This window comes from Syngnathus scovelli, chromosome 4 (genome assembly GCF_024217435.2).
Source record: "Syngnathus scovelli strain Florida chromosome 4, RoL_Ssco_1.2, whole genome shotgun sequence".
Lineage (NCBI taxonomy): Eukaryota > Metazoa > Chordata > Actinopteri > Syngnathiformes > Syngnathidae > Syngnathus > Syngnathus scovelli.
In genome coordinates this window covers 14,576,722-14,601,087 of record NC_090850.1, presented here as the reverse complement: position 1 = coordinate 14,601,087, position 24,366 = coordinate 14,576,722, and the positions used below count along the sequence as shown (strand labels likewise).

Genomic DNA, 24,366 nt, shown 5'->3' with positions numbered 1-24,366 from the left:
TTTTTTTGTCTGGTCATATGCTATTTTCTGCTAGTTTCTAAATTCCATTAATTCATTCCACACTGGTCCCCCCCCAAAAAAATATTTTGTATTTTTGTTGTAATACAGAAATAGCATTCTATTATTATATTACACTTAAAAACATAGAATAATACCATATTTAGATTGAATGTAAATCATGAAATAGAGTTGGCGCATCATTTCCATTGTATCTTTGCATTGAGTTGGTGGGGGGCGTTTTGAAGACAATCTCGTGTCGCTGTTTTAAAGGGCAAGTCAAGGCAACAATTGTTTTCTGTGGGCCCCACTAGTCTTAAAATGCTATTCAGGTTAATATTTCATTTGTGGAACATTAATTACGCAGAAAAATGACATTAGTTGCTCAGATTGCACCCAATCATGGGTCAACTCGCAAATATCATCTGGAAACTCAGGAAATAGATGAGCTGTGATTTGTCCTGTGATGTAAGGTGTATTGCTTAAATAATTTAAGCTAAAGCAACTTGAGCACCCATTGTATGATTTTAAATTCAAGCCACAGTAATGACGCACAGACTAACAATGTATAGGATTTTTCTTTTTACTGGAAAAAAAAAAACTATCATCATTTTATAATTTTATAGCATATGGTTGTATAAACATAACATAGATGGACATCAATGACAATCAGTTACATAACATTTCCAACACAACTAGCCCTCTTTTAGCAGGTGAGAGTAAAAGTTTTTTTTTTTTTTTAAGAGGTTCAAATCAAAGTCAAAGGTCACCATACAGTGTTAAGTCAAGTTAAAACAAAGACAATTAGAAATCAATTTGGAATTAACATTTCATCCATTTAAAACTGAGGCGAATGACAGCATCAGAGGTCTTGAAACCAGGGGGCACATGCTTGCATAAATCCAAGCCAAAAGCAACGACGCGTGAGGTTTGACGCCACTGCCTCCAACACAGATGGTATTGAAATGTTTGAACGCAAGTGCAGCGACAGAGTCCGGCAGCAGCTTCTACACGCTCTGAAGAGGGAAGTGTAGTTGGGGATAAGGGTGTAGCGGTTGCAGGTTATTGGGATTTGCCCCATTGTCTTTGTGAGTGCTTTAGTGGAGTTAGTGGAGGAGGTAAATGGGGTGCTTCAGCGGTGATCCGTTGCACACACTCGGGTCAGCTGGACGTCGCCACGTTGGGACCGGCCGACTGTCCGAGGGGCGCGAGAGGGGTGAGAGCGGTTGAGGGGCGGAGAGCGGTCACAGCCTGTAGTCACCATGGAGATTTTGATGGTTTGTCACCCATCGCTACTGAGGAAGATGCTACCTCCTCTTCCAAAAACCAGAGGATGCCTTAAGAGTTCTTGGCGACCACCTTCATCGTGATGGTCTTCACCTCTGAGTACTCCCTCAGGCCACTCTCTCCCCTAAAAGGCATAAGGGCAAATATTAGCACTCAGGTGCTTATCTGTCTTGCATTCTCAAAAATAGTCCTCTGATTGGTTGGGCAGAGTAGGTCAAGTTCAACAAGCAAAATATGTCTCTTGCAAGCTACACACATGAATTCAATAAATGATCATCGATTTTGGCGAGTATGATTTCTCATTAAATTTGTTAATGGGTGATATTGTTGATATTTTGTTATTGATATTGATTCGAAACAATTATTTTTTGTGGCGTTTGTACGGTATTTATAATTGCAAAGCGATGGTGGTTGTATTAAAAGGTGGAAAAAGTCAGAAAATAAATCTCCATGTTCCAAATGCACCGCCCACCACTGGCATATGTGAATGTTATGGCAGCGTATGATGGGATTTTTTTGTGGGTCACATTTTGCTCTGTGCTAACTGCAAAAGATTCTTGGCATAGGAATATGGTTATAGCTTCTCAAAAAGCCCTAAAGTCAATATTAGTGATGTTGTGGTTCATTGTGTACACTCGTGGACAGTTCATACTCACAATTCACGTCCATTGCCAGACATTTTATATCCTCCAAATGGACACTGTGTGCTGAGTGCGTTGAAGCAGTTTATCCTAAAAAGTACACAAAACATTCATTCTTACTCTTGTCCATTGGACTCAGGACATGGAATTTTTGGCCGAAGAAAAAAATATATTAGCAGCGTTCATGAAGATGGATGGAGGAACATATCATCACCAGCGCCATTGCTATTTTAGCCACCCTCTGGATTTGACAACATAATCCCATTAGTTTTTAGCAAACACAGCTGAAAGTAGTCAGTCGCATATTTGGGAGTTGCTTAACTTCAGCCATCTGGGGAAGACAACATGGAATTATTCTATGCAGGAGAAATTCAAACACTTCATTGAAAGACTTCATTGGGAGGAAATGTCACAATTTGGTGCCAGTTTCTCGGGAACATTTGAATGTAATGTTTTGAGACAAAGCTCCAAAGACTTACATCCTCAACCTGTGTCATGGCTAAAACTAGATAATTTGTACATTCTCGTAAAAAAAAAAAAAAAAAAAAGGAAGACGAATTGTGAATTACACAATCTGACCCCAGGCATGATAAATTTAAAGAAGCAGTCAAGAACAACCATGGATCACAGCAATCCGGTTTCTGACGAGTGCTTCAAGTGATAAATTTTGAAACGTAAACAGTGGATCCTACAAAGTTCAACACCCCATAAGTGGCAGAATTCTTCCTGGAATTATTTGCTGAACAAATCAAAGTAAACTTCAGAATCAAACCTCCATCACTCTTGTGTATTATTGCTCATCATGACATTTTAATTTTTCATCGGCACGCACAAGAAAGGGTGCAGTTTTTAGGGGGTGATTAATATTAGTTTGTTTAGTTTACAGTTGTTAACAGTATAACTTGGCTAATATACTAGGTAAGGAATTTTAAATGGAACTTAATACAGGTACACTTGATAAGTATTTTCTAATGGCAAGACTTTGAATCTAAAACAAAGAAACTGACTTTACATGATTATTTTTTGTGTTGAGGGGTTGGTTGTTAAAATTGTAGCAATTTGAAAGTCAGTCAGCATCAAACAGATTGTGTTCAACTCTGGAGGATCTACTGAATTGATTTTTTGAAAAAGTAAATGAAGCCTTACTCACTGCTGACAGCCAGTATTTCTCGAGGAAGAAAAATTATAATTTGGTTCTACTGAAAGTTCCAAACAAAAGTTGAGCAAAAAGATGAAGACGCAGGATTGCTTTTGAGCACAGTTAGGAGAAATATTTCCTAAGGCTACGTTGATACAAAATTCACTGGAGCCGCAACAGCCTTGTTTGCAAGAAACGTGATGCATCATGGGATATTGGCTATTGTTTTCTTCGTATTCAAGTCTTGCCAAGTTGTCATTGACACGGTGCGTGTCAGATGCCACGGAATATAATGCTACTAAGGCTAGCCTGCAAGGTGTGTAACGTCCCATTATGTACTGTCCAAATCAGTTGTCCCATTTTATTACGGCCCACTAGTATTATAATCCGCTCATGACTACCCCTGCAAACATTTCAATAGTTTAAAGGGTTTATCGGGCATCCACGGCAATCACGATTTATCACCACCATCCCTTTTGTGCACGGTGGTCTGAAACGGGGCTGCCGAGGCCTCCGGCATCATATTGTGAATGTTGCTTTAGCTAGGGCCGGATTGTAGTTAACTATGATAAGTGGTGAAAAATGTTTGGCTCATTCTGAATGTTAGCTCGAAAACTCCCCTGAGCCAGAGCCATCTGCACGTAATTATAGAAGAAAACTCAACAATTAGGGGTGAAATCAAGACGTAGCATTTTATAGCCATTTCATTACACAAAGAAACTAAGGTGTCAATTTACATATACAATTGTGTTGTAGTTGTGTGTCGTCGTATTCCGTTGGCGTGTTTTACATCTAGAATGTCTACGCTGCAGGGTAGAAAAGGAATAATGAGAAAGCAGGAAAGGAAACATTTCTTGTGTAACGATAGTGAAATGGCAAATGGCCAGCGTACAGTTAGCGGGGGCCAAACGCACAAGGGGCAGCAACTGCCTGCAGGAGAGGAGTGGAGGAATGAAGCGGTAAATGAAACTTACCAGACAGTGCCAGCTTGCATGGCTGTAGATATGGTCATGGCTTTGTTGATGTCACTGGTGAAGACAGCAGCAGTCAAACCATAGTTTGTGTTGTTGGCCCGCTCAATCACTTCCTCCACCGTCTTGAACTTCATGATCTGCTGTACTGGTCCAAAAATCTGCAAAGCATTTCAAAACATACACGTAGAGGTTTTAATGGTGATTGACGAGATTGTTACCTCCCCCAAGGAGTTTTTGTTTTCATCGCAGTTTGATTGTCTAGTCGCAAGAAAATGCAAAAACTGCTTCGGGCCAATTAAGAACTCATTCACCCTTTTTTTTTTTATTACACTCATTAAAATACTTGGAAAGTCCTTTTTTTTAACCCTTTCTTTAACTCCATCTTGATTTGTTTTATTGTTTTGAGAATTTTTTTCATTATTTTAGCGTAATATTCTGTTGCTATAGGAATTAAGTATGCATTGTCCAATGGGATCAAAATGCATTTCACTGCAAATTCCAATCCTTGGTGCACATTGTAGGTAGTGTAGTATGTATTTTTTTTTGTAATTCTTAATTATTTTTTTTTTTAACAAAAATGTCAAAGTTCAATAATAAGATAAGCTGAAATAGTATTTTATTAATTTCTTTTGATTATTTATTGTTCATTTATTTATTTACCTAACCTTGGTCAAAATGTTGAGTTATCTTGGAAACACTATTTGAACATGGGTCAAATACAACTGTGTTTTGGATTCGCTTAACATTTTCATCATCGATTTTAAATACTAATATTGAAGATTAATTTTAATTACATTGACTTTGTGATCAGTGTGAAACTTACAAACATAAGGTGACATAATGCGACATGGCTACCACAGAGTGTGGGAAGAGGTGCAGTTTCATAATATGTGGGGATAAAAAAAAAAAAGGTAAAATATACATCAAACTGGCCATCTTAAAAGCTTTAGTAACTATTATGCATACCTCTTCTCTGGCTATGCGCATGTCGTCCTTCACGTTGGAGAACACCGTGGGCTCAATGAAGAAGCCTTTCATGCCCAAAGGTTTTCCTCCACATTCCAATTTGGCACCTTCGCTGATGCCACTCTGAATGAACTCCAGCACGCGATTTTGATGCTCCCGACTGATCTGTTAACAGAAGAGACATGAAATGGGAGCAAGCCACAATTCCCCCCCCTCCCTCAAAAAGGTGTTCACCCTCTCACCTGTGGACCCTGCTCCGCGGTGGGATCAAACGGGCTTCCTACCGTCCTCCTCTTGGCTCGCTCTACGCTTCTGTGGACAAACTCCTCATAGATGGGCTCCTCCACAAAGACACGCGAGCCAGCGGTGCAACACTGGCCCGCATTGAAGAACACGCCCTGGTGGGCCTGTTCAACAGCCAGATCCACTGAGAAAAGAGCATGTCATCAATTTAAAGGTCATTAAAATCTTTATTAAGGTGCTTCAGCTCAGGATAACAAGGCCCCCCAAAATGGAGAAAATGAAAGTTACAGAAACCATCACATCTGCAAGGCAAACATTTTTTTTTGTCTGAGTATGGCTACTACCTTGTGCAAATGTGACAACACCTGAGAGACAAGACCCTGCTGTTCCGCACAAAGGGTTAATGGACCCCCATGATTTATGGGTCTCAGCCAAAGCACTGACTGAGTCTGGGTCTATTTTCCTGATTTACAGACCTCAGGGAGACCCTCTCACGGCTGTTGAAAGCATTTGAACGCCTGGCCTCGCACAGTTTGGTGAGCCACTTCAAATCTATCTGAAACGCATCCATCCAACGTCTTCCGACAGGGTTCCCACACCTTGTGCTTATTTCTGTGGATTGAGGGTACCGACAATACAACGCATGGGTGCTTGTTTCTAAGTGTGTGGGCAAGGGGATACCGTTATTTATTCTGAGACCTCAATCTTTGTCCTTGCTTGATAGCTTCTTGCTCTCACTTGTCCACAATGTATAAATGAGGAAAGCATAACTCATAAACTCACAGTCAGCATCTGCAAATATGATGTTTGGATTCTTGCCTCCCAGCTCCAGTGTCACTCTCTTCAGGTTAGTCTTCCCAGCTGCTTCCTGGATCAGTTTTCCAACCTAAAGGGAAAGAAAATATATAAGTTAAGTCATAGTGACGCAGGCCCCGACGCCTCCTCACTAAATCAAGCGGAGTTGTTCAATTCCTTCTGTAGTCGGGCCTGGCACTACCTCAGTGAGTTTTGGAGGTAGTAACGAAAAAGCAATGTTTGTAAGGACTCAGGAGGGAGGAAGCAAGAACAATGTGTAGGTGGTGGGTTGTCTGCTTGCCATAAAAGAGAAGAGGAGTGCTCATGTATCAGTAGGGGGGTTTGCTTAGTAAGCATTCTGCTTTACTACTTTCATACAAATGCATACGGTCATTTACTATCTCATCAACATTGGAACTTGAAAACACTTCAGGAAGAGCACGTAAATCATGTTGGGGTTGTCTCTTAACTCTGAAGAAACGGTCCCTGGCCACTTCATTAAGTACACCAGCACAGTCTGATCTAATTCCAGAGCTATTTGAAAAAACAATCTGCCTTTGCAATGATAGCAATGCTTAGTTTTGATTGAAATCAAAACCTTATTGAGCTGCAGGCGGGAGGAAAAATACTGGAAACACCTTTGAGTCGGACGCCGTGTAGTTTGACAACACTTTAAACTACAACCACAATGAAAAACGTTGTGTTGAATTAGACTTCGAGAAATTTGTTTCCATACACATTGGAGATGTTTAAGATGATTGCTAAAACAGTACGGAGTCATTGAGATCTCGTTTACCTAAGACAAGCGCATCTATAAACAAAAGACATTCTTTCTCTTTGGTTCCTCGATAGTCAGGTGTGCCTTGTTGGCGCTGCACCGCAAATTTAATCTTTGACTCATGTGTCTTTCATCAGCGTAGTGGCTCACAAAGGGGAGGCTAGCGTGTCCTCAATGAGAGGTAAACAAAGCATGCTGAGCTGCCAGACTCTCTCACGAGGAGTCAGAGACTCACGTGAGTCGCCGCAGGGGGAGTCCAACCCGAATCCACCTGCAGCCACACGAAGCACTGAGCGAGGAGATGCTCCTCTCCCTGCGATATCTCGCTACTACTTTTGTGGTGACTCACTGTCTGGGCATGGTCAGCTTCTGACAGCACTGGCTCTTTTCCACACTAATTGATTCCAGATTACACGAAACAACAGGAAAACTTGTTGGGGGGGAAAAACATGTTGGCCACTCACAAGGGAAATGTTCAATCAAGTCCGGATGATTAAAAACAAAAAATATGTTTGTCTTACTACGTGTAGGTGTCTTGATGCAAGATTGCGTGAGAGGGAAAACAAGTTGTACAACATCTTTTAATCAGCGTTTTTTCCTGTAGAGCTCTTGTACATGGATTTTAGCTGCTAGCCGTATCGCGTAACGCCGATACTGCCCTTGGAAGGTGCCCAAAAGTGGTACCCTACCCCAGCTTCTGACAATGGAAAACATTGAAGTGTAGTGCTTCAGATCATATCAAAGCTTTAAGATATGTCTGCTTTTGAAAGTGCCGCTTTTGGCTCCTTGTGATCTTTACGTGGGGGCTTATCATAGGCTAGCTAACAACACATACCTGGGCATACTCCTCGAGTCAAAACAGACCGTATAGACCCTATAATCCAAACAGGTCATGGCTCATTTGACAAAAAGGGGCTTGTCAAATACTGGCTGGCAACATTCAAACTATCACTGCTTTTGGTTTACTGTAAAAGCTTTTATCATCGTATGCAGTTGGAGATCTCAGATATGTATTAATGGTCTGCAGGAGAGGAATCTGCTGAGTTGCCAAAGAATGCAGTTGGATCCATTCCCTAACACGCTTGATAATTTAGCTTGCCGTGAACCGTTTCCTTGTCATATAAGCTACAATAGTGCCTGGATGTTTTGTGGATGGTTAACAGAGGAGGACCAGAGTTTTCGACAGATGTGTTTGTGTACTCTCGACAGAGCAAATATGCGCACATGTGCAAGATAAAATTGGAGCTGCCTGCCAAAAGGAATAATGACAGGGACCCACCGACTTCATTTGTCATTTAAGCTCCAATGCAGGCACAATGATCTTTCATTATCCAGGATGCATCTTGGTCACTGTGTCACTATTCGCTGGTCTTCTACATCCCAACGTACCTCTGTCGAGCCTGTGAACGCCACTTTGTCAATGCCCATGTGCGAAGCGATCGCTGCTCCCGCCGTTGGCCCGAATCCCGGCAAAATATTGACGACTCCCGGTGGAAAGCCGGCCTGTCAAAACAATACGAGAGGAAATAAGCCTTAGCGGAGATGACAGCAGAGCCAAGTAAAACCACAGGCAGTGCGGGAGAATCCGGACCCAACCCAACCTCCCTACAAGCAGCAAACGTCAAAAGAGAGGAAGGACATAGACAGACAGTCTCCAGATTTGCAGGATGTGCTAGACCAGGATAATATTTTTCTAATCTCCTCACCATACTTGTGATTTTTACACAAGTGAAGACGCTAGTCCTTTTGTCAGAGACACGATGGATGGCTTTTACTTGTTCCTTTTCTGAGCTGTTGTCTGTCGCCACCTTAGTTTGATCGTCATGCAAATTTGTTCATACCAAACTTTGGGGTGGAGATTGATGAGACTTTCACAATTCCGATTCCATTATGGATGCTGCTTCTTGCTCTGATTTTGGAGTCAGGAAAGCTGAATTGGTTTTAAAATAGAATCCAATGAAAAATACATTTGGAGTTACCCTTCATTTTTATTACAGAGCTTTATTCACGGAAAAGGCAGTTACTATATTGAACATCGTATGAAAATCGTCTTAATTGGATTGTATCATTCCCCAAAAGCGATAAATCACTTTGTGTTGAATTGTTTGTCCTTATATCGATGCATACTGTACCGGTCAAAAAAATTTGTCCTCTATACATTCAAACTAATTGGGAGAAACTTTATCACGCATCAAGATAAAAACCCAAAACACATTGGCAACACAACAGAGGGGTTCACCATTATCAATTAATCAATGGTGTAATTGGTAGAATTATTGATTCTTAGAATATTCAATTGTGACAGCCCTTGATTTTTCCCTGCCGTGGTCCGAATTGAGCTGAATCTCATGCTTTACCTCCTTGACGAGAGCCGCCATGTAGAGGCAAGTGAGTGGTGTCTGCTCAGCAGGTTTGAGGATGACAGTGTTTCCACACGCCAACGCCGGCCCCAGCTTCCATGCCGTCATCATGAGAGGGAAGTTCCACTGTGCGTGACACACAAACACACACAATAAAAGACATCATACGAATGAGGCTCTGGGTGGTCACGAGTCAAACACGATAAGTCATTGCTCTCCAGTCATTTACTTTCCCTTTCAGTCTGTCTAAACAGAGTCAAGTGTGAAAATGTTCTCCTCCCGCTGCATTATGGCCAAGTGGTAAACCCGCGACACGTGAACTAGAGCTGAGCTCGAATAAATACTGACTAAAGCTAAGAGAAAATGTTCTTGCTTATATAGTAGTACCTTGAGGTATGAGTGTCGTTTGTCACATGGCCATGCTTGTAAGTAAAGACACTTTTGTCTCAAATCATATTTTCTCACCAAAATGAATGGAAATGATTAATTAGTCCCAAAAAAAAAAAAAAAAAAAAAAGGCCACTTTAGAATATTGTACTTTTTGTATGCTCGTGTGTGGTCACTTTTAATGAAATGTTACTCGATTTCAGCCAGAGAGTGGAAAATGTTCTGATCGTTTCTCCAACCACATTTCTAACATTGTCGCATTTCTTGAATTAAGTCAAATATGCACTTACAAGTATAAGCAAAGAGTCAGTCGATTGTCCGCTAATATCTCGAAAAAATCTCCCAAGACGCATCACTCGTATGTCAAGGCACCGCTGTATTTTGCTTAAAAATCCATTTGTATTATGATGCTTGTCACTTGCGCAGATTGTAATACTCACAGGGATAATTTGTCCACAAACTCCAATGGGCTCATATCTGGTAAACGTCAGATATTCTCCATCTGGGAAGGAACACGTGCACACACAAGAAGAAAACAAGTTTATTCAACTCTGGCTTTGCTTTCAATGAGGGAAACATGTGAAAGCGGTCAGTCCGCGTTGCCCCTTCACGCTCGTTCGTCGTAAGCGGATCCACCCACAACACTCTCGCTTCCTCTTACCCCTGTGAGAGATTACGTTGTGAACAACACATGGCATGTGTGGAAGTGTTTTAAGGTCATGGACATGGTGTCATGCTGGAAAGGCGCTCTCATTCCTCTTGCATTACTTGAGGGTGTGCCCACTCTCAGCAAACAATTGATTTTGGGAAATGTTCAGCCCTCAGCTGACACCCTGCCTCAATATACATTTGGACAGGAATGATCAATGGCGAGCACGGTTTAAATCATGGGAAAATAGAACCCAAAACACGCTGTTGTTATTTGGGGAATACGCAATTGGACGTGTGCTGGTTGCTTGACTTCATTTTGGAAAAATAGACCGTAAACTGTTCGGACAAATGTGTTGAATATAAGGACGACGCCCATTCCTTTCACAATGTCCGTGTTGATCAACATAATATTAGTAAAAGGCTAAATGCGCCTTGTTGACGGTTGTGGCCGGCTCCTCCAGCCGACAGATGTCCAAATACGAGCACTTGGATCATTCAGGCAGTAGGAATACCCTTGTTTGTTTTCTCTGGAAGTCTACGAGAGGAATAAAGATTAAACTAAAGCCCTGGGAAAGCGCTCGCTGTGGTTGCTTTGGCAGTCGAGTACAAGAGAAGCTTTGAGAGGGACAATACAGCGGTATCGGGAGGTTTCCCATGTCCTTTCTTATTATTCCCCCCCCCCCCCTCTTTTTTTGTGCCGCCAACTTTCCCTTTTTACACCCCCAGACTCATCCCATTCACTGGGATGAGAGTGGCAACACTTGCGGCAGCCTCCTCAGTACAATAAATGTTTGCCTTCGCATTGATTTCAACTTTGATAGCTTACTGAAAAGTTGACGACTTTGGTAAATAAACAAATAGTGATCCCCCGAGCCCCAATATTGCAATTTCCAATCATCCATTCTCTGAACCGCTTCTCCTCACGAGGTTCACGGGTGTGCTGGAGCCTATCCCAGCTGACTTTGAGCAGTAGGCAGGGGACACCCTGAACTGGTTGCCAGCCAATCACAGGGCATACCTAAACAAACAGCTTGCAATATTTAAAAAAAAAAATGTTTCTAATGTATTTTTCAACAAATGTAAGCACCTAATGTTAATTTACAGAGCTGACTCAACAAAGATATATTTGTGATGAATGAATAATAACTTTTACACCAATTTAAGTGTAAGTTTGTATTTACTAACGGTCCTCTGCATATATGGGAGAGCCCTACACACTGATCAGCTTTAGAACTCAACTCAAACTATGGCTGAAAACAAACCAGTCATGTGACCACTCGACTTCTTAGATTTCCCTTGTGTTACTTGTTATAGTTTCTTTCTTATGTGTTTATATTATGTATGCATACATTTTTATGTGTTATATTTTCTTTCTTATGTATTAGCTTGCCTGGGGACTACGGATGAAACCTAGCTTTGTAGCTATAATAAAACATATTTACAAATAGATAAATGAGTCTTTAAATAGTTGTCATAGCTCCACTTTGTCCTTACCCATCGGAATCGAAGTACCATGGATCTTGTCTGCATATCCGGCAAAGTATCTCAATGTCTTTATGGTCCCTTGAAGGTCCACAAACAGAGTAGGCAGAAAAGGCTTCCCACTGTTGAGTGACTCAATAGTCTGAGGAGAGATGGAGGGAGGATGGGGCCATTTGAGAAATATGTTGTATAACCTTGTGCTCCTCGCATATAACTCCATCCTGCTCCAGTTTTTACACTCACCCCTGGCTGAAATGTGAAACTAAGATAATACTAAATTTCAAATACAGCCGCTAAGTTACAGTTATATGTTTCCCTACTGAGCAAAGACATTTTATTTATTTTTACTTGACACAGAAGTAAGTCAAAAATGCTTTCTAGAAAGCATGAAAGAGTATTAAATAGCAAGGAAAACATCTTAAAGATAAACTGGCAGGGGGCCAAGAACGATGCATCAACTGTAGTTTCACGACAGTTTGAAGACCACAAATCATTTAAATTAAAAGTATACATTAAATGTTCCCTTACAGCGAGATAGATGCTGTCTCTCTCCACCAGATCAGCCAGTTTGGAGAGCAGTCGTCCCCGCTCGGAGGCGTCCATCCTTCGCCATACAGAGCCCAATGAAAAGGCAAGACGAGCGGCTTGCACTGCTTTATCAACATCGGCCTGGAATGGAAATAAATTCATGTTTCCACCTTTGAATTACAGAAATTGAAAAAACTGACTGATTTCAAAGAACAGCGTAAGAAACGTAAAGAACCTTGTCTGCTTCTTGGACATCGCAGATCTGCTCCCCAGTCGCTGGGTTGAAAGCTGGAAAGACCTTCCCACTGACAGAGTCCTGCCACTCATTATTGATAAAAATCTGGAAGGCAAAAAACATGATCATAAAATGAAGAATAGAACAAAATAGGATGAGTGCCAAACGAACTCAGTCATCCCATCCAGACCTCAGTAAACAGAGCAGAGCATTGGTTTGTTAAATATCACTCAGGTATGATGTAAGACCAAGGGAGCTTTACGGGTGAACAGTAATTTTTTTTTTTTTTTGTGTAGCAGTCAGCGGACGTGCAGCAGCGTACTGCAATCATAAGAGGCAGCCTATCGAACATCAACATATGGGGCATTACAATAATCTCACCTAGTCAAGATAAACACTTGTAAAATTGTCTTTGAACTGTTAAAAGACAAAAAAATCTTGACCCAAAGCCTTTTCTAAGCAATGTCATCTAGATTTCATCAATGAAATTAACACTATTGACTGCGATTAATACATTGATTCCCCCCCAAAAAGATTCAGGCATTCGTGAAATATTGTGGCACACTGTGAGCGTGTAGTAGACTTTTGCACAGTTCGCTCGATCCCACTCTTAGGTGATTGGTGCCTGTTGGAATCGAGAAACAACAAAGGCCAGGCCAGGCCAAGTGAGGCAAAGCCAAGCTGTTCTGGAACCTGTGATGGAAAAGCTCTTTTAGTCGTTACAAATGAGTTGTCCAAGCTTTGATATCAGCTAGGCGGTTGAGTAAGCACCAGGGTCCTTTCTCGCCAGTGGAAGGGAAATTTGAGAGTCATCTGGACAAAAATAAAATCAGATGCCAGTTTTTTTAACCCCAAGGAGAGGCAGGTACAAAGAAAAAAATATAGGCCCCGGAACGGAACCAGGGGGCACTCCATGTGAAAGAAAGAGAAGCAGATAATGACTAAAATTCACCAAGAAAATCCGATTTTTTTTTTTTTTGGACATCTGAGACTAGAACCACTAGTCTCTTGTCATTCTGATGTGTGAGTATTACACATTACAAGTGAAGTATTTATGGCAGCATATTGGCAGCAGGATGTAGCATTATGAGGCACATCCAGACTCTTGCGTAAAGGATGTGGGAGAATCTCTGGAAATGTTGTCTGAGGATTCCTACGTGTCCACCATGGCTCTCTTGGGAGTACTCCACCATCCAGACAAAAGCGAGTGGGGGCGTGGACAATGATAAATCCCTATCAGACACCAGACGCCCATCCACCATCCCCCTTAAGCACACGTTTCACGACATCACTGCTCGTTTACGAGATCATAAAACACGTGCCGCACTCGGTCTCTGTGATACGTTAAAGCAAGCCTTGCGTTAAACAACCGCCTGGGATTCCATACATGGTATATGATACGCAGCCTTTATGGGGAGCACCAAAAACCAATCCCAGGAACTGTCTTTGCTCGACGCTAAAGACCTTGATGTAAAGATGAGGGCATGAAAAAGAAAGAAAAAAAACCTCTTGTTGGACATGTTAAGATCCATTAGGAAGACTGTTTTTAATAGCTGCTAGTTTCTGATTGATGACGTGCAAGGAGAACATCTGCTGGCTCCAGTCGTTCTGTATATACACTATTCCTGTCTTTCTCCTTTGGAAAAACTTAGATGGTCTCAGAACAAACCTGAAAGCACCATGTTTGCCCCCTGAAATGTTGTACTGGATTAACTAACCAGAGTTTGGCAGAAATATTCATGAAAAAGAACGTTGTTGTCATTCCACATTTGTTTATTTTCAAGAGCGAAGCCGGGACGTCATCTGTTCAATTTGTCGTCTTTAATTTTAGTTTTTTTTTTCAGTTTGCTGTCTCATGAACACATGCTTTGTTTCTCATCTGCGGCTATACTAGCAGGTGTACAATCTCCATCACACCAAAACTCACTCTACTTCTTTTACTTCTAACTACTTCTAACTTTTAGTTGTAACTTTACTTCTAACTCTTTTTTACTTGGTAACTAGAAACTATGGAAAATGCAGTTCTACAAATGTAAACCAACTAATTTACACCTATTCACAAATGAAGTATAGCCATCAAATTCTTAACCTTACTAAAACAATCGACAATTAAAAAAACTCTTTACCATACAATCGTTCAAAAAGACGTGACATCATATCCTTTTGATTTCTTATACCACAGCGAGTTGACCTGAAGCTACTTGGAGAAAATGTTCTTTGAAAACCGCTTAGAAAAGTTGCCTTGATACAACCTTTAACCCACCAATAGGTTTGTCTTTACCGTTCTTTACAAAAGGCAAGATGTTACCTATAATCCTTTAGTTTGGGTCCGCCTTGATAAGTTCGTTGTAACCTTAAAAGTTAAAAGTATGTAGGTGTTGAGTATCATGGCGTACCACTTCCCAGAAGCGTACGTTATCAAACCTTCCCTTTCGGTGCACCTTTGTTCCGGTGACCCCGGCACACAGGCCAAGCGAGGCTTGTCTCAACCAGTCAAGTATTCTCAGGCGCCTTCCATCAGAGGCCACCTTTAATCTGCCGCTCATTAAGAGCACTTCATAAAATTGTCAGGAACGATAAGTAGCAGCGGGGCCAGCTACAAAAACACAAAGTCCTGTAGAGCACTGAATTAGTTTTTGAATTTATAGGCTCCACTGAAGTGGGGAGTCCTAAATCAGCCGAGCCCCCCTGACAGCCTGAACAGTCCCGGCAAGAATGCAGACGGTGGGTAGCTTTGTGCGTGGCGTAACCCCTCTCACAAGGCGCTGCTAAAAGGAGACACGCAAGAGGAGCGGAGCGGGCCGCCATCTAAATCACGCTAAGAAAAGGACACGTTTGGCTCGGCCCTTCCTCGGCCTCGGACTGGCGTTAAGACTTTTGTCTGGTTCCATTGAAGAGCTTGATTGAGATGACAGGGCCGCCGAGTAAATCAACTCTCGAGGTTTACGAAAATTGCTTTTAGGATCATTTGGAAGAAGGGCAAAGAGCGCAAGAGTGAGAAAACAAGAGCAAGGGTGAACATTTTCAAATGACAAATTGTGTTTTCTTTCCCATCCCCTGCCGGGTCGCCGCCGTGCAGTCACATGATGTCTTCATGTTCGGGAAAACCAATTCTCACACTCTCTATACCTTCACTTATTACAACTAAAAGCTTTGAAAATCTTACATACGTACAACCACTTGCCTATGTTGTCTTAACTTTGTCGTGAAGTTTCTTCAATCCAATCCTGTTAAATTTACTGGATTTTGCTGACATTGACTATTCTAAGTCACCTTTTTCTATCCTAAGAAAATGAAATATGTCACTTGCAAGTGTATTCAAGTTATTTTCTCTCTGCAAATTCTCTTTCAGTTATCTGCAATTAATTCATGTTAATTATAAGAGATATTTTGGCACATTGTGGGATTCAAATGATAACTCATTCCCTTACGCTGTTTCTTTTGGCGTAGCCCGCAGCGACAAATAACGTCATCCAAGTTGAAACACCACCTCTGAGAGTGTTCATGTATTTAATATTAACAAGGCGTCGTGTATGCTTTGGTGGGGTAATTTGGTTTTATGAGTGGGCGGCAGTGGGAAGAATTAAGAAAAGTGAAAATAAGCTGAAGCAACCGGTCAAACATCTGTTTGGCTGCTGAAGCTCCGCAGCTCACAGCAGAAAAAAAAAATTGCAGCGGTACACATTTTTTTGCCATTTTTTTTTTTTAAGCGGACACACTAGAGTGGAGGTAAAGGGAGTCAAAGCGTGCAAATGTGTGTGTTTGTAGAACAACACGCCAAGATTCCACAGTCTTGTACTAGCACACCTGCGAGACTCGTCTGTGCAGGAAGCTTCATATCCTCCTTGGTCACGTGACCTCCATTTCCTCTCTGCTTAGTGGATCGGTCGCTCGCTCATAATTACTGCAGTTACAAGTGAGCGTGCTCTGCCACCTTGTTTGACCCTGCAGACGAATGCCACCTGGTGCTGGCAGCTTTGGACAAAAAAATGACCTGGGCATCTTTGTCCAGACTGTATGTGTGTGTCTGTGTAGACACAAGTAAAAAGTCTTACATGGGAAAAGATTATGTCGGCAGATTTTGTCTTGTCTATTTAGATTCTCAGTCATGCAGGTCGTAATAATCTACAATGTTTGATTTAATGCAACTGGACTTGTTTGTTGAAGACGTTTCCGTTAGCCTCTCCTTCTCGCCGTCACGTGTCAAAAAATGAAAGCCATTTGCCTCACCAAAACAATCTTAAAGATCCCCGCCGTATACATTTTTGTATGACACCGCAACAACCGACTTGGATTTGATTCTACCCAGTCCGATCCTGGTGAATAAGTTTATCTATTTCAATTACAGTTGTTAATTTACTAAACACTTTGACTTGCAGTTTTTTAATCGTTCATGACAATAGCTTACCAATAAACACAAGTCGTACAGTATATCAAATTACAACAATAATTCAAACAAATCTGTGGCTTTATCACATCAACTTTTCACGTTTCATGAAAAAATATAGGGAACATAGAATGCAATTAATAAGTAGTGATCTAACCTAGACACTAAAATAAATCAAGAAATAATACTATTTAAAAAAATTCATACCAACTGACCAAAATGAAACTTTTTTTATTATTTTATTTTTTTTACTAAAATTGCCTATGCTAATTTGATTAATTGTTCACTTTCTGTGATTTGTCCACTTTCTGTGATTTGTTTTTGTGAGTCTTGATGCCTCTACATCATTCTCGAAAGCTCAGGTCAAAGATATATTTAAAGATGTTCTACACATGGGATCAGTGGGTGGGGTTGGGGGAAGCAATCATTTCATGTCCAAGACATGTGATGCTTTTCAACAGACAAATAAACATCTTGAAAAGTGCTTGCGTCTCGTGTTCGCCGGGGGGAAGGAACCGATTCCAGCAGATTTATGAAGCCCAGTGTTTTTCCTAAGCACACCTCGAGGATTTACACGTTCTCTGTCAGGAGGCCTGCAGAAGTGAGGTCTTATAGGAAGTGAATGGAGCTGCCTCCATGTCACTGGCCTTCCCCTCAAACGTGATTAAGAGACCGGGGACGTCATGTTGACATGTGTGTGCCACGACTAAAATTTACACTGGCTGCACAAGTGGGCATTTCACACCAATGGACATCTAAATGACAGTGAGCACTTAAACCGTCACAATCAAGGAGACATGCTTTAGACTTGAGATGTGGCCGTCAGTGTGAACAGGGAGATTGTGTAAAGCGAGTGGAGGGAGAGGAGACGAGGGGCGGCGGTGGGAATTCTAGCTGTGCCGTTTGTGATAAATCATTGAGTCGCGCAGTACCCCCTAACTTGCTCTGTGTTTGATCTTAATGGCAGCAAGATGGTGGTTTTGAAGTGAAAAAGTCCAGAACTGCAGGTCAGGCTCTGGCGAAGCAGGGCCACGCACCCTCACGGTGAAGCCGCATCATAATTTACACCCCCGGTGGACAGCGCCGAGCATCGTGGTGCCCCTCCCGCACCCCCCCGTCTGTACTATCTCAATCAGTGACAGATTGATGGAGCCCCTCCTTCATCCAAAGTGAGTGCGTGTTTGCGTACTAACGCACACAATGCATGGGCAGCCAGGTTGCGTAGCGCAGGTTCCTATGGTGAAAGCGCACTCACAATTTATCACTGTTGAACAGATGACCAGATCTGGAATATAATAGAACGCTATTCTCTAGCCCACATTGAGAGTACACTTTAAATGACACATTTGTCAACAGTGGGCAGCTTAATTGCGCCTCACATGCTCATTACTATAAAGGCCCAACAGTCCTCATGCATATTCTTGGATTTTTTTTTTTCTCCCCTAATTAAGTTGGTTGCTCACCGTTTATGAGAAGTTAGGCAAAAAAAAAAAAAATGTGGCGACTGTATTTTATTAAATTGACCCATCAATATTTCCACAAACTTTTGGTTCATTATGTTTTCTATGAGATACTAAATAACAAATATATATTTCCCTATTAAAAAATGGTTAGTATAATAATAGTAATGGAATCATATTTAATGTTGGTCTTATACTGATGCTTTGCGGAATATTTTTTGAGGTTTTATTTAGCGTAAGATATTTAAGAATCATTAGTCAGTTATTTTCAACTTGACATAATAACCATTAAAACATATCAATGTGCTTACGAAATATTTTCTTCTTCTTTATGTCTGTGTACAGTCTCAGTCATCCAGGTCATGAAATTGAGCTAACGTGACTGATATTCAGTTGTAATATTAAAACAAGCATGCCTTGAACCTAAAGGGGAAACAAGTTCACATTTGTCTTAAAATAAGAGTACTTCAAAATATAATTGCAAAGTAAAACACAACTGAACTGTGCTAAAAAAACCCGAAGTTTTAAATCTGTATTACATTACATTACTTTACAACATTTAATTCTAATATGTTTAAAACGTTGTAACTTTTAGTCATTTTAAATTCAGTGATTCCTTCCATCGAGTCCCCACGTACAACTTGTATCGTACTTTGAGAATTCCTGATCGTGACTAAAAGTACAAGCATGTTTCTATTTCTGTATAAAATTGTATTCCGTTGACGACTCTACCCACCCCAAAAAAGATCACCCAAAGACAACAAACATTCCCTCGTCATTCCTTTATTATTCCTACAACGAGCATCCCTCCCTTCTTTTGCCAGCAAAAAGCATCAGTATCATCTATCATGACTGCCTTTATTTATGGCTTCCGTCGTGGTCCTGACAACCTTTAAACTGCTTGCAAAGTTTTGTACGCCAGCTGTTGGCGCTTTCATGCTATGGAAATGTGGGAGAGGGGGAACACGATGACAAAAAAGAACGCCTCATTGTATATTTTTTGGCTGATTGCTCAAAGTGACTATACTAGAATTGTTTTCTTATAAAAATTTGAATGAGCCAATACAGGTGTGTTTCAGAGAGCACAATTTGCGAATGGGTGAAAAGGACAAGGAGCAAACCTCAATTGCCTTTATCGTCAATGACGATACTGTATCAGCTCATGGGGTCACTCAGATGTCATAGTTCATTGCGCTGCATTGTTTGTGCAACGGCTGGGAGAGGCAATGACTGTGACACGGAACGTATCATCTCGATCGTGTATGGGTCATTGCGGAATTAGAGGTGATTTTGTGAAATTTCAGCCATCGATCAAAATGCAGAAAAGTGCACTTATTCATTCAATGCTATTTGTTCTGAAACTAAACTAGCTGCATTTAAGTGATTCTCAGAATACCGAATAATTCCTGAGCACTCTTTAAAGTGGCTTTTATTTGTCTATTGTCCCATCCGCTTGACCTACTTAGATATGAAGTCTTTAATCATATTTTTGGTATGATTTTGTGGATATGACTTCCTTGTACAGGTTAATTTTTTTCTATATTTATATGCATTTTTTTTAAATGTAACTATACTCTGAAGTTGCATCATAGAACTCTTTTATGAAAGCCATTTCAGGGAAGACAAAAAAATGAACTGCGTGACTCAGCAAAAATTATATCATCAAGCTAACTGCGCTCACCTAGACGAACTCAGTCCCCACTTTTATTTCTCTGATTTTTTTTCAGCCATAAATTAATGTTTTTTTTATCATTAAAAAAAACAATATCAAAGTTTTGCTTTTATTTAATTAGAATAGCAAGATTTTTTTTCTGACCTGTTAGCATAGCATCTAACACAGCAAGCATGTGCTCTTGAGCAAAAAGTCTTACATTAGCATTGGTTTGCAACACTGTGAATTTGGAGCCCCGCTTGTAATCAAATTAAATGTAACGTTTCTTATTTTAGTGTAAATGATTTATTCAGCAATAGTTTATAGCAGCAATAGTTTCTTTTTCAGTGGCTATCTGACTGAAATATTATGTGATGATTAAAAAATCTCATGAAAACATGCACTGTTGCTACTGAGCTGGACGAATAAGTTTACATGATCATTTATTACCTGTTTATCTTGAAAACACGACAAAAATACGATCAAATAAATGGTCGATTTTTCAAAAATGTCAGAGCACAAATTTTCCTCTAATTCTGGAATGACGCATATACGTTGAACTGTCGAAAGAAATCCGTGAGGGAGGCATGTGGCTGCATTGTGGGCCGGTGAGACACAACGCTGGGCTGCCTGTTTCCCTCACAGTCAGCCGGGTGGACAACAGGAGAGCCCACGCAAGGGGTGCCCATAAATCAGGACCCTTGTGCCCCCTGTGTCCACCAAACCATCCGGGACTGGATGATCCAAATTCCTTGGGGTTAATTCACCAAGTCGCTCCCAAACATTTCCTCCTGTATGAGGGAATGGAAGAGCAGCTCAGAGCTGACACACACACACACACACACACACGCACACACACACACACACACACACACACACACACACACACACACACACACCATCCCCTTTGCAGCGCAGCAGCGGTGTGACCTTTGCACTTGTGGCACCGAGGTATGTGTTCAGAAAGCAATTATGGAACTGAATGGACTTGCGCCACACTATCATCCAATGCTGCCCTTTTATCTCGCTATCATAAAAAAACTTATTCCCAACAGCGGTGAGAAGTAACTAAGTACAAAGTACAAATCCTTCATTACTTAATGAGTACAGTAGATATTTCTGGTATCTTTACTTTGGTGCTTGAGCAAGGCAGATATGAGACACATATGTGAAACTTCTCCTTTATCAAAATAACCTACCATCAATTACTTTTTCAAACCAGTGCATGATTTAAAATAAATCAATAAATAAAGTTAACCACTGTTGAGAGCTTGACTGATAGAGATAATGGTCATTGGGCTTGGGGAGGAGTTTGAGGGCCTCTGATGTTGTGCTCCATGCCAGCCTAAAATCCACCAGCTTCGTGCATTCAAAAATTCATAAATTCTAATCAAACAAAAAAAAAAAAAAACTTATTGTTAGGCTCCTAGCAGAATTGCCTATGCTATGTTTATTGTGACTAATTTAGAATTTTTCACATTCATTTCACTATGTTGGGAAACTACGAGAACACGTTTTGATCGGGAAATTCAGGTCAATGCTAGACAATCAGTGTTTTTTCAGACAAATTAGTTTTTTTTATAAAAATGTGTGTTGCATCAGTACTTGTACTAAGTATAAGTCGTGCGAGTACTCTCCCGACTGAACGATCAGTTGCGTAGCATTGTCTTGTGTGCAAGCTTTGCTTTAAATCTAACAGCAAACACAAACTAATTTACTTAAGTGTGTTAGAGAAAATGATGAGATTCGAAGCATATCATTTTCCAAAGACAGTAATTGCCTAAGTCATTTTAAAATCACAATATCAATAAAATACTTTTGTGGTAAATTAATTTATTTTTTTATTCTTTATTTATCTTCTTGTGTGGAGTCGCAGTCATTCAGGTCATGGTAATCCATAAATGAATTTGAAAATGACTTTGTTAATTATAATTATACTTAAATTAAAATATGGCAAAAATCTTCCTTTGATGCCAGACACAGCGTTGGCAAAATATTGAACCACTCAGCACAAATATGCAATCCTGTTTAAGTGAACATTCTTTTGGCGGTGGTGCAGCTCGAGTTGCTTCACAAGCCAAATCAACATCTTCGCGTGACTCCTTTCTCCAGCTGTTTCTGCATCTCTGTCCTCCTCCCACATCCAGAAACATTTGCGATATCGCCCCTAGCTCCAACCAAACTTTTGTCGCTCTACCATTAGCCTCTCACTGCTGGCTTTCTTGTGAGCGAGGAGACCACACATACTAAGACTTTACTTTCACCTTTCCCCACTGATGCTTAAAATGATTGACAGCAATCTTAGTTACGCAAAATGAACACGTTACGAGCCAGTGATCAGCATAAACACACACAGTGCTTGCTACTACTGCGGTAAAACGCTGTCATCATTGTGGACTTTTGTTGCTTGTAATTTAAAATCTGACACTTTAATGGTGGCTTTGTATTATTCCCTCACTAAGGCTTTCACATGCGTTTGTTTTTACCTGGTGTCCTCTATTAACGCATAATGCAGAAAATAGGAAAAGAAAATATTAGGTGCACGGTCTGAAGACAAAATGTCACAATTCTACTTTTGTAAAGGTAAATATAATAATGCTGGTGATGTTTTAATTCAACAATGTTGTTTGAGAAATTAATGAATGGACGTTTATTGTGGCTGTAGTTTTCAAACTTTAAAAGACACTGTGATAACTTTGTTCATAGATCTTGAAGTTGTGAATTTTGCTTTCTTCTCAATTTGAAATTGTTAATTTTTTTAACCTGTGGTTTAAAGTTGAATTAGATAAGTAAACATCAACATAATGAGAGGTGTTCCTAATATTTTGTAGCAAAATAAGTTCACCAAAATATTAGCGGCATGTCTCAGTCAACAGCAAACTAAAACACAATAAAATATTGTGATAAATGAATAAGCCAAAACTTAGCACTAATAGGTTCTACTTTGAATCTTTAAAATTTCATGTATTATGGAATTTAAAAACATTGCAACTTTCTTTTTAATTGAAAACATATTTTAGTGCTTACTGAATTCAATTATTTGAAAAAAACAAATTTAGCTTGTTAATTAAATTTTCCTCATCGAGTGCATTGCTTTTATGTAAGTGATGTGCAGCGTTTATGTATACTTTTTTATATACCAAAAACTTTTCACTCAATCAATTTGGACTTGACTTCTGGTGTAACTTTTTAAAGCTTTTCCTCCGCAAAATATTAACTAACCACAACCTTTCCCTTTTAAAAAAAAAATCTAAGTGCGAGAGCCAAGTTACAGCGCAACTACTGAGTGGACGAGTCCCCGTCTCGGGCGACGCAAGGTGGACCGACTGACCTTGGTGTACTTGATCTCCGGGTTGGGCACCGGCGCGGGCATAAGCTGCAGGGATGCCATGAGGGCGGCCGGGTCGCTCTTCACCTCCCCGGGCATGTGGATTTCACTGGAAGTCATCGCTGCGTCGCTTCTCGCGTCTCTTTTGCGTCCCCCCACGGCCGAGCGAGCGAGCGAGTAAGTAAGTGAACGGTGCTGTGGACTTTGGGCTTTTCCTTCCGTGGGTTTATAGCCAGGTGTCACTCAAGACTCGCTTTCATTGGGCCGACAACAGAAGGGCTGTCCTTTCTTTTCCTCCACACCCCCCCCAATCTAACTCCGCTCTCGTCCGCACATTTACATAAAGTTTAGGAAGAGGGACACGCACCGCACCCACTCGTCGGTGATTCACTCCTCATCACTTTCCATACCGTTTGCTTGCAACTTCCACGGAAAGAGTGTTTTTTTTTTCTTTCGTTCTCCCCCGTGCGTGCATTTTTAATCTCTCACTTCCACGCGCACTTCTTCGACACCTTCATTGTTTGCCACTATTTCCTCAGTGACACGGGGGTGCCAAACGACCGTCGACCTCCCTAAAATGTCATGTAAATGAGCGCTACACTACACTGCTACTACTACTCTACACTACTAACTCCTGCAGGTGATAATCCTCCACACGTAGCGCCTCCATCCAGCCTCGCAATAAACATCCACAAATCGCGCTTCTCCCCAGAAATAATCAAAATCAATCGCAGATTAGTCACCAACACTACCTCAACTTCTCCTACTAATGACACAGCATTACTTTTATCACCACTGCTGCTTACTCAGAGGTGGGTGGAGTAGCCACAAGTTTTACTCAAGTAAGAGTACTGTTTGTAATAATATGACTCCTGTTAAAAGTAAGTTTTCCAAATAATTAGTTGCGTAACTAAGTATTCTGTGGAAAAACTCCTTTAGTTGAATAAATATTGTCCAGCAATATCACTTTATTCATTATTTCAAAATACAAATTAAAGAGTAAACACAAGAGTTGCTCCTAAATTATGTGTCTTTGTTTACACTCATTGAACAGCACAATAGGCTTACCAGTTGAACA

The 24,366-nt window shown here is 40.7% G+C and overlaps 2 protein-coding genes and 1 long non-coding RNA gene across 4 annotated transcripts in view; 1 reads left to right on the top strand and 2 right to left on the bottom strand.

Moving 5' to 3' along the window:
- The window catches only part of aqp9b (aquaporin 9b), a 55,543-nt gene that overhangs the window by 21,537 nt on the left and 9,640 nt on the right, over positions 1–24,366 (top strand). The gene's annotated exons all lie outside the window — the stretch shown is intronic.
- On the bottom strand, positions 565–23,996 carry aldh1a2 (aldehyde dehydrogenase 1 family, member A2). Its single transcript, XM_049718951.2, has 13 exons — positions 23,292–23,996; positions 12,463–12,567; positions 12,228–12,368; positions 11,712–11,841; positions 10,007–10,068; positions 9,177–9,305; positions 8,209–8,322; positions 6,030–6,132; positions 5,246–5,430; positions 5,004–5,168; positions 4,038–4,195; positions 1,941–2,015; positions 565–1,408 (listed from the first exon to the last, which is right to left on the bottom strand). The coding sequence occupies exons 1-13, from the start codon at positions 23,406–23,408 to the stop codon at positions 1,336–1,338; spliced, it is 1,557 nt and encodes a 518-aa protein (XP_049574908.1). The 5' UTR covers positions 23,409–23,996; the 3' UTR covers positions 565–1,335.
- On the bottom strand, positions 12,730–23,284 carry LOC137840268 (uncharacterized). The gene is made up of 2 exons (XR_011086800.1): positions 18,733–23,284; positions 12,730–18,691 (listed from the first exon to the last, which is right to left on the bottom strand). It is a non-coding gene; the product is annotated as an uncharacterized lncRNA (long non-coding RNA).

Coding starts and splice junctions, on each gene's coding strand:
- aldh1a2 (XM_049718951.2), bottom strand. CDS start 23,408: ATGACTTCCAGTGAAATCCACATGCCCGGGGAGGTGAAGAGCGACCCG. Junction 9,306..10,006: donor TTTGTGGACAAATTATCCCT/GTGAGTATTACA, acceptor TGTCACGCACAG/TGGAACTTCCCTCTCATGAT. Junction 6,133..8,208: donor CGTTCACAGGCTCGACAGAG/GTACGTTGGGAT, acceptor CTTTCCCTTTAG/GTTGGAAAACTGATCCAGGA.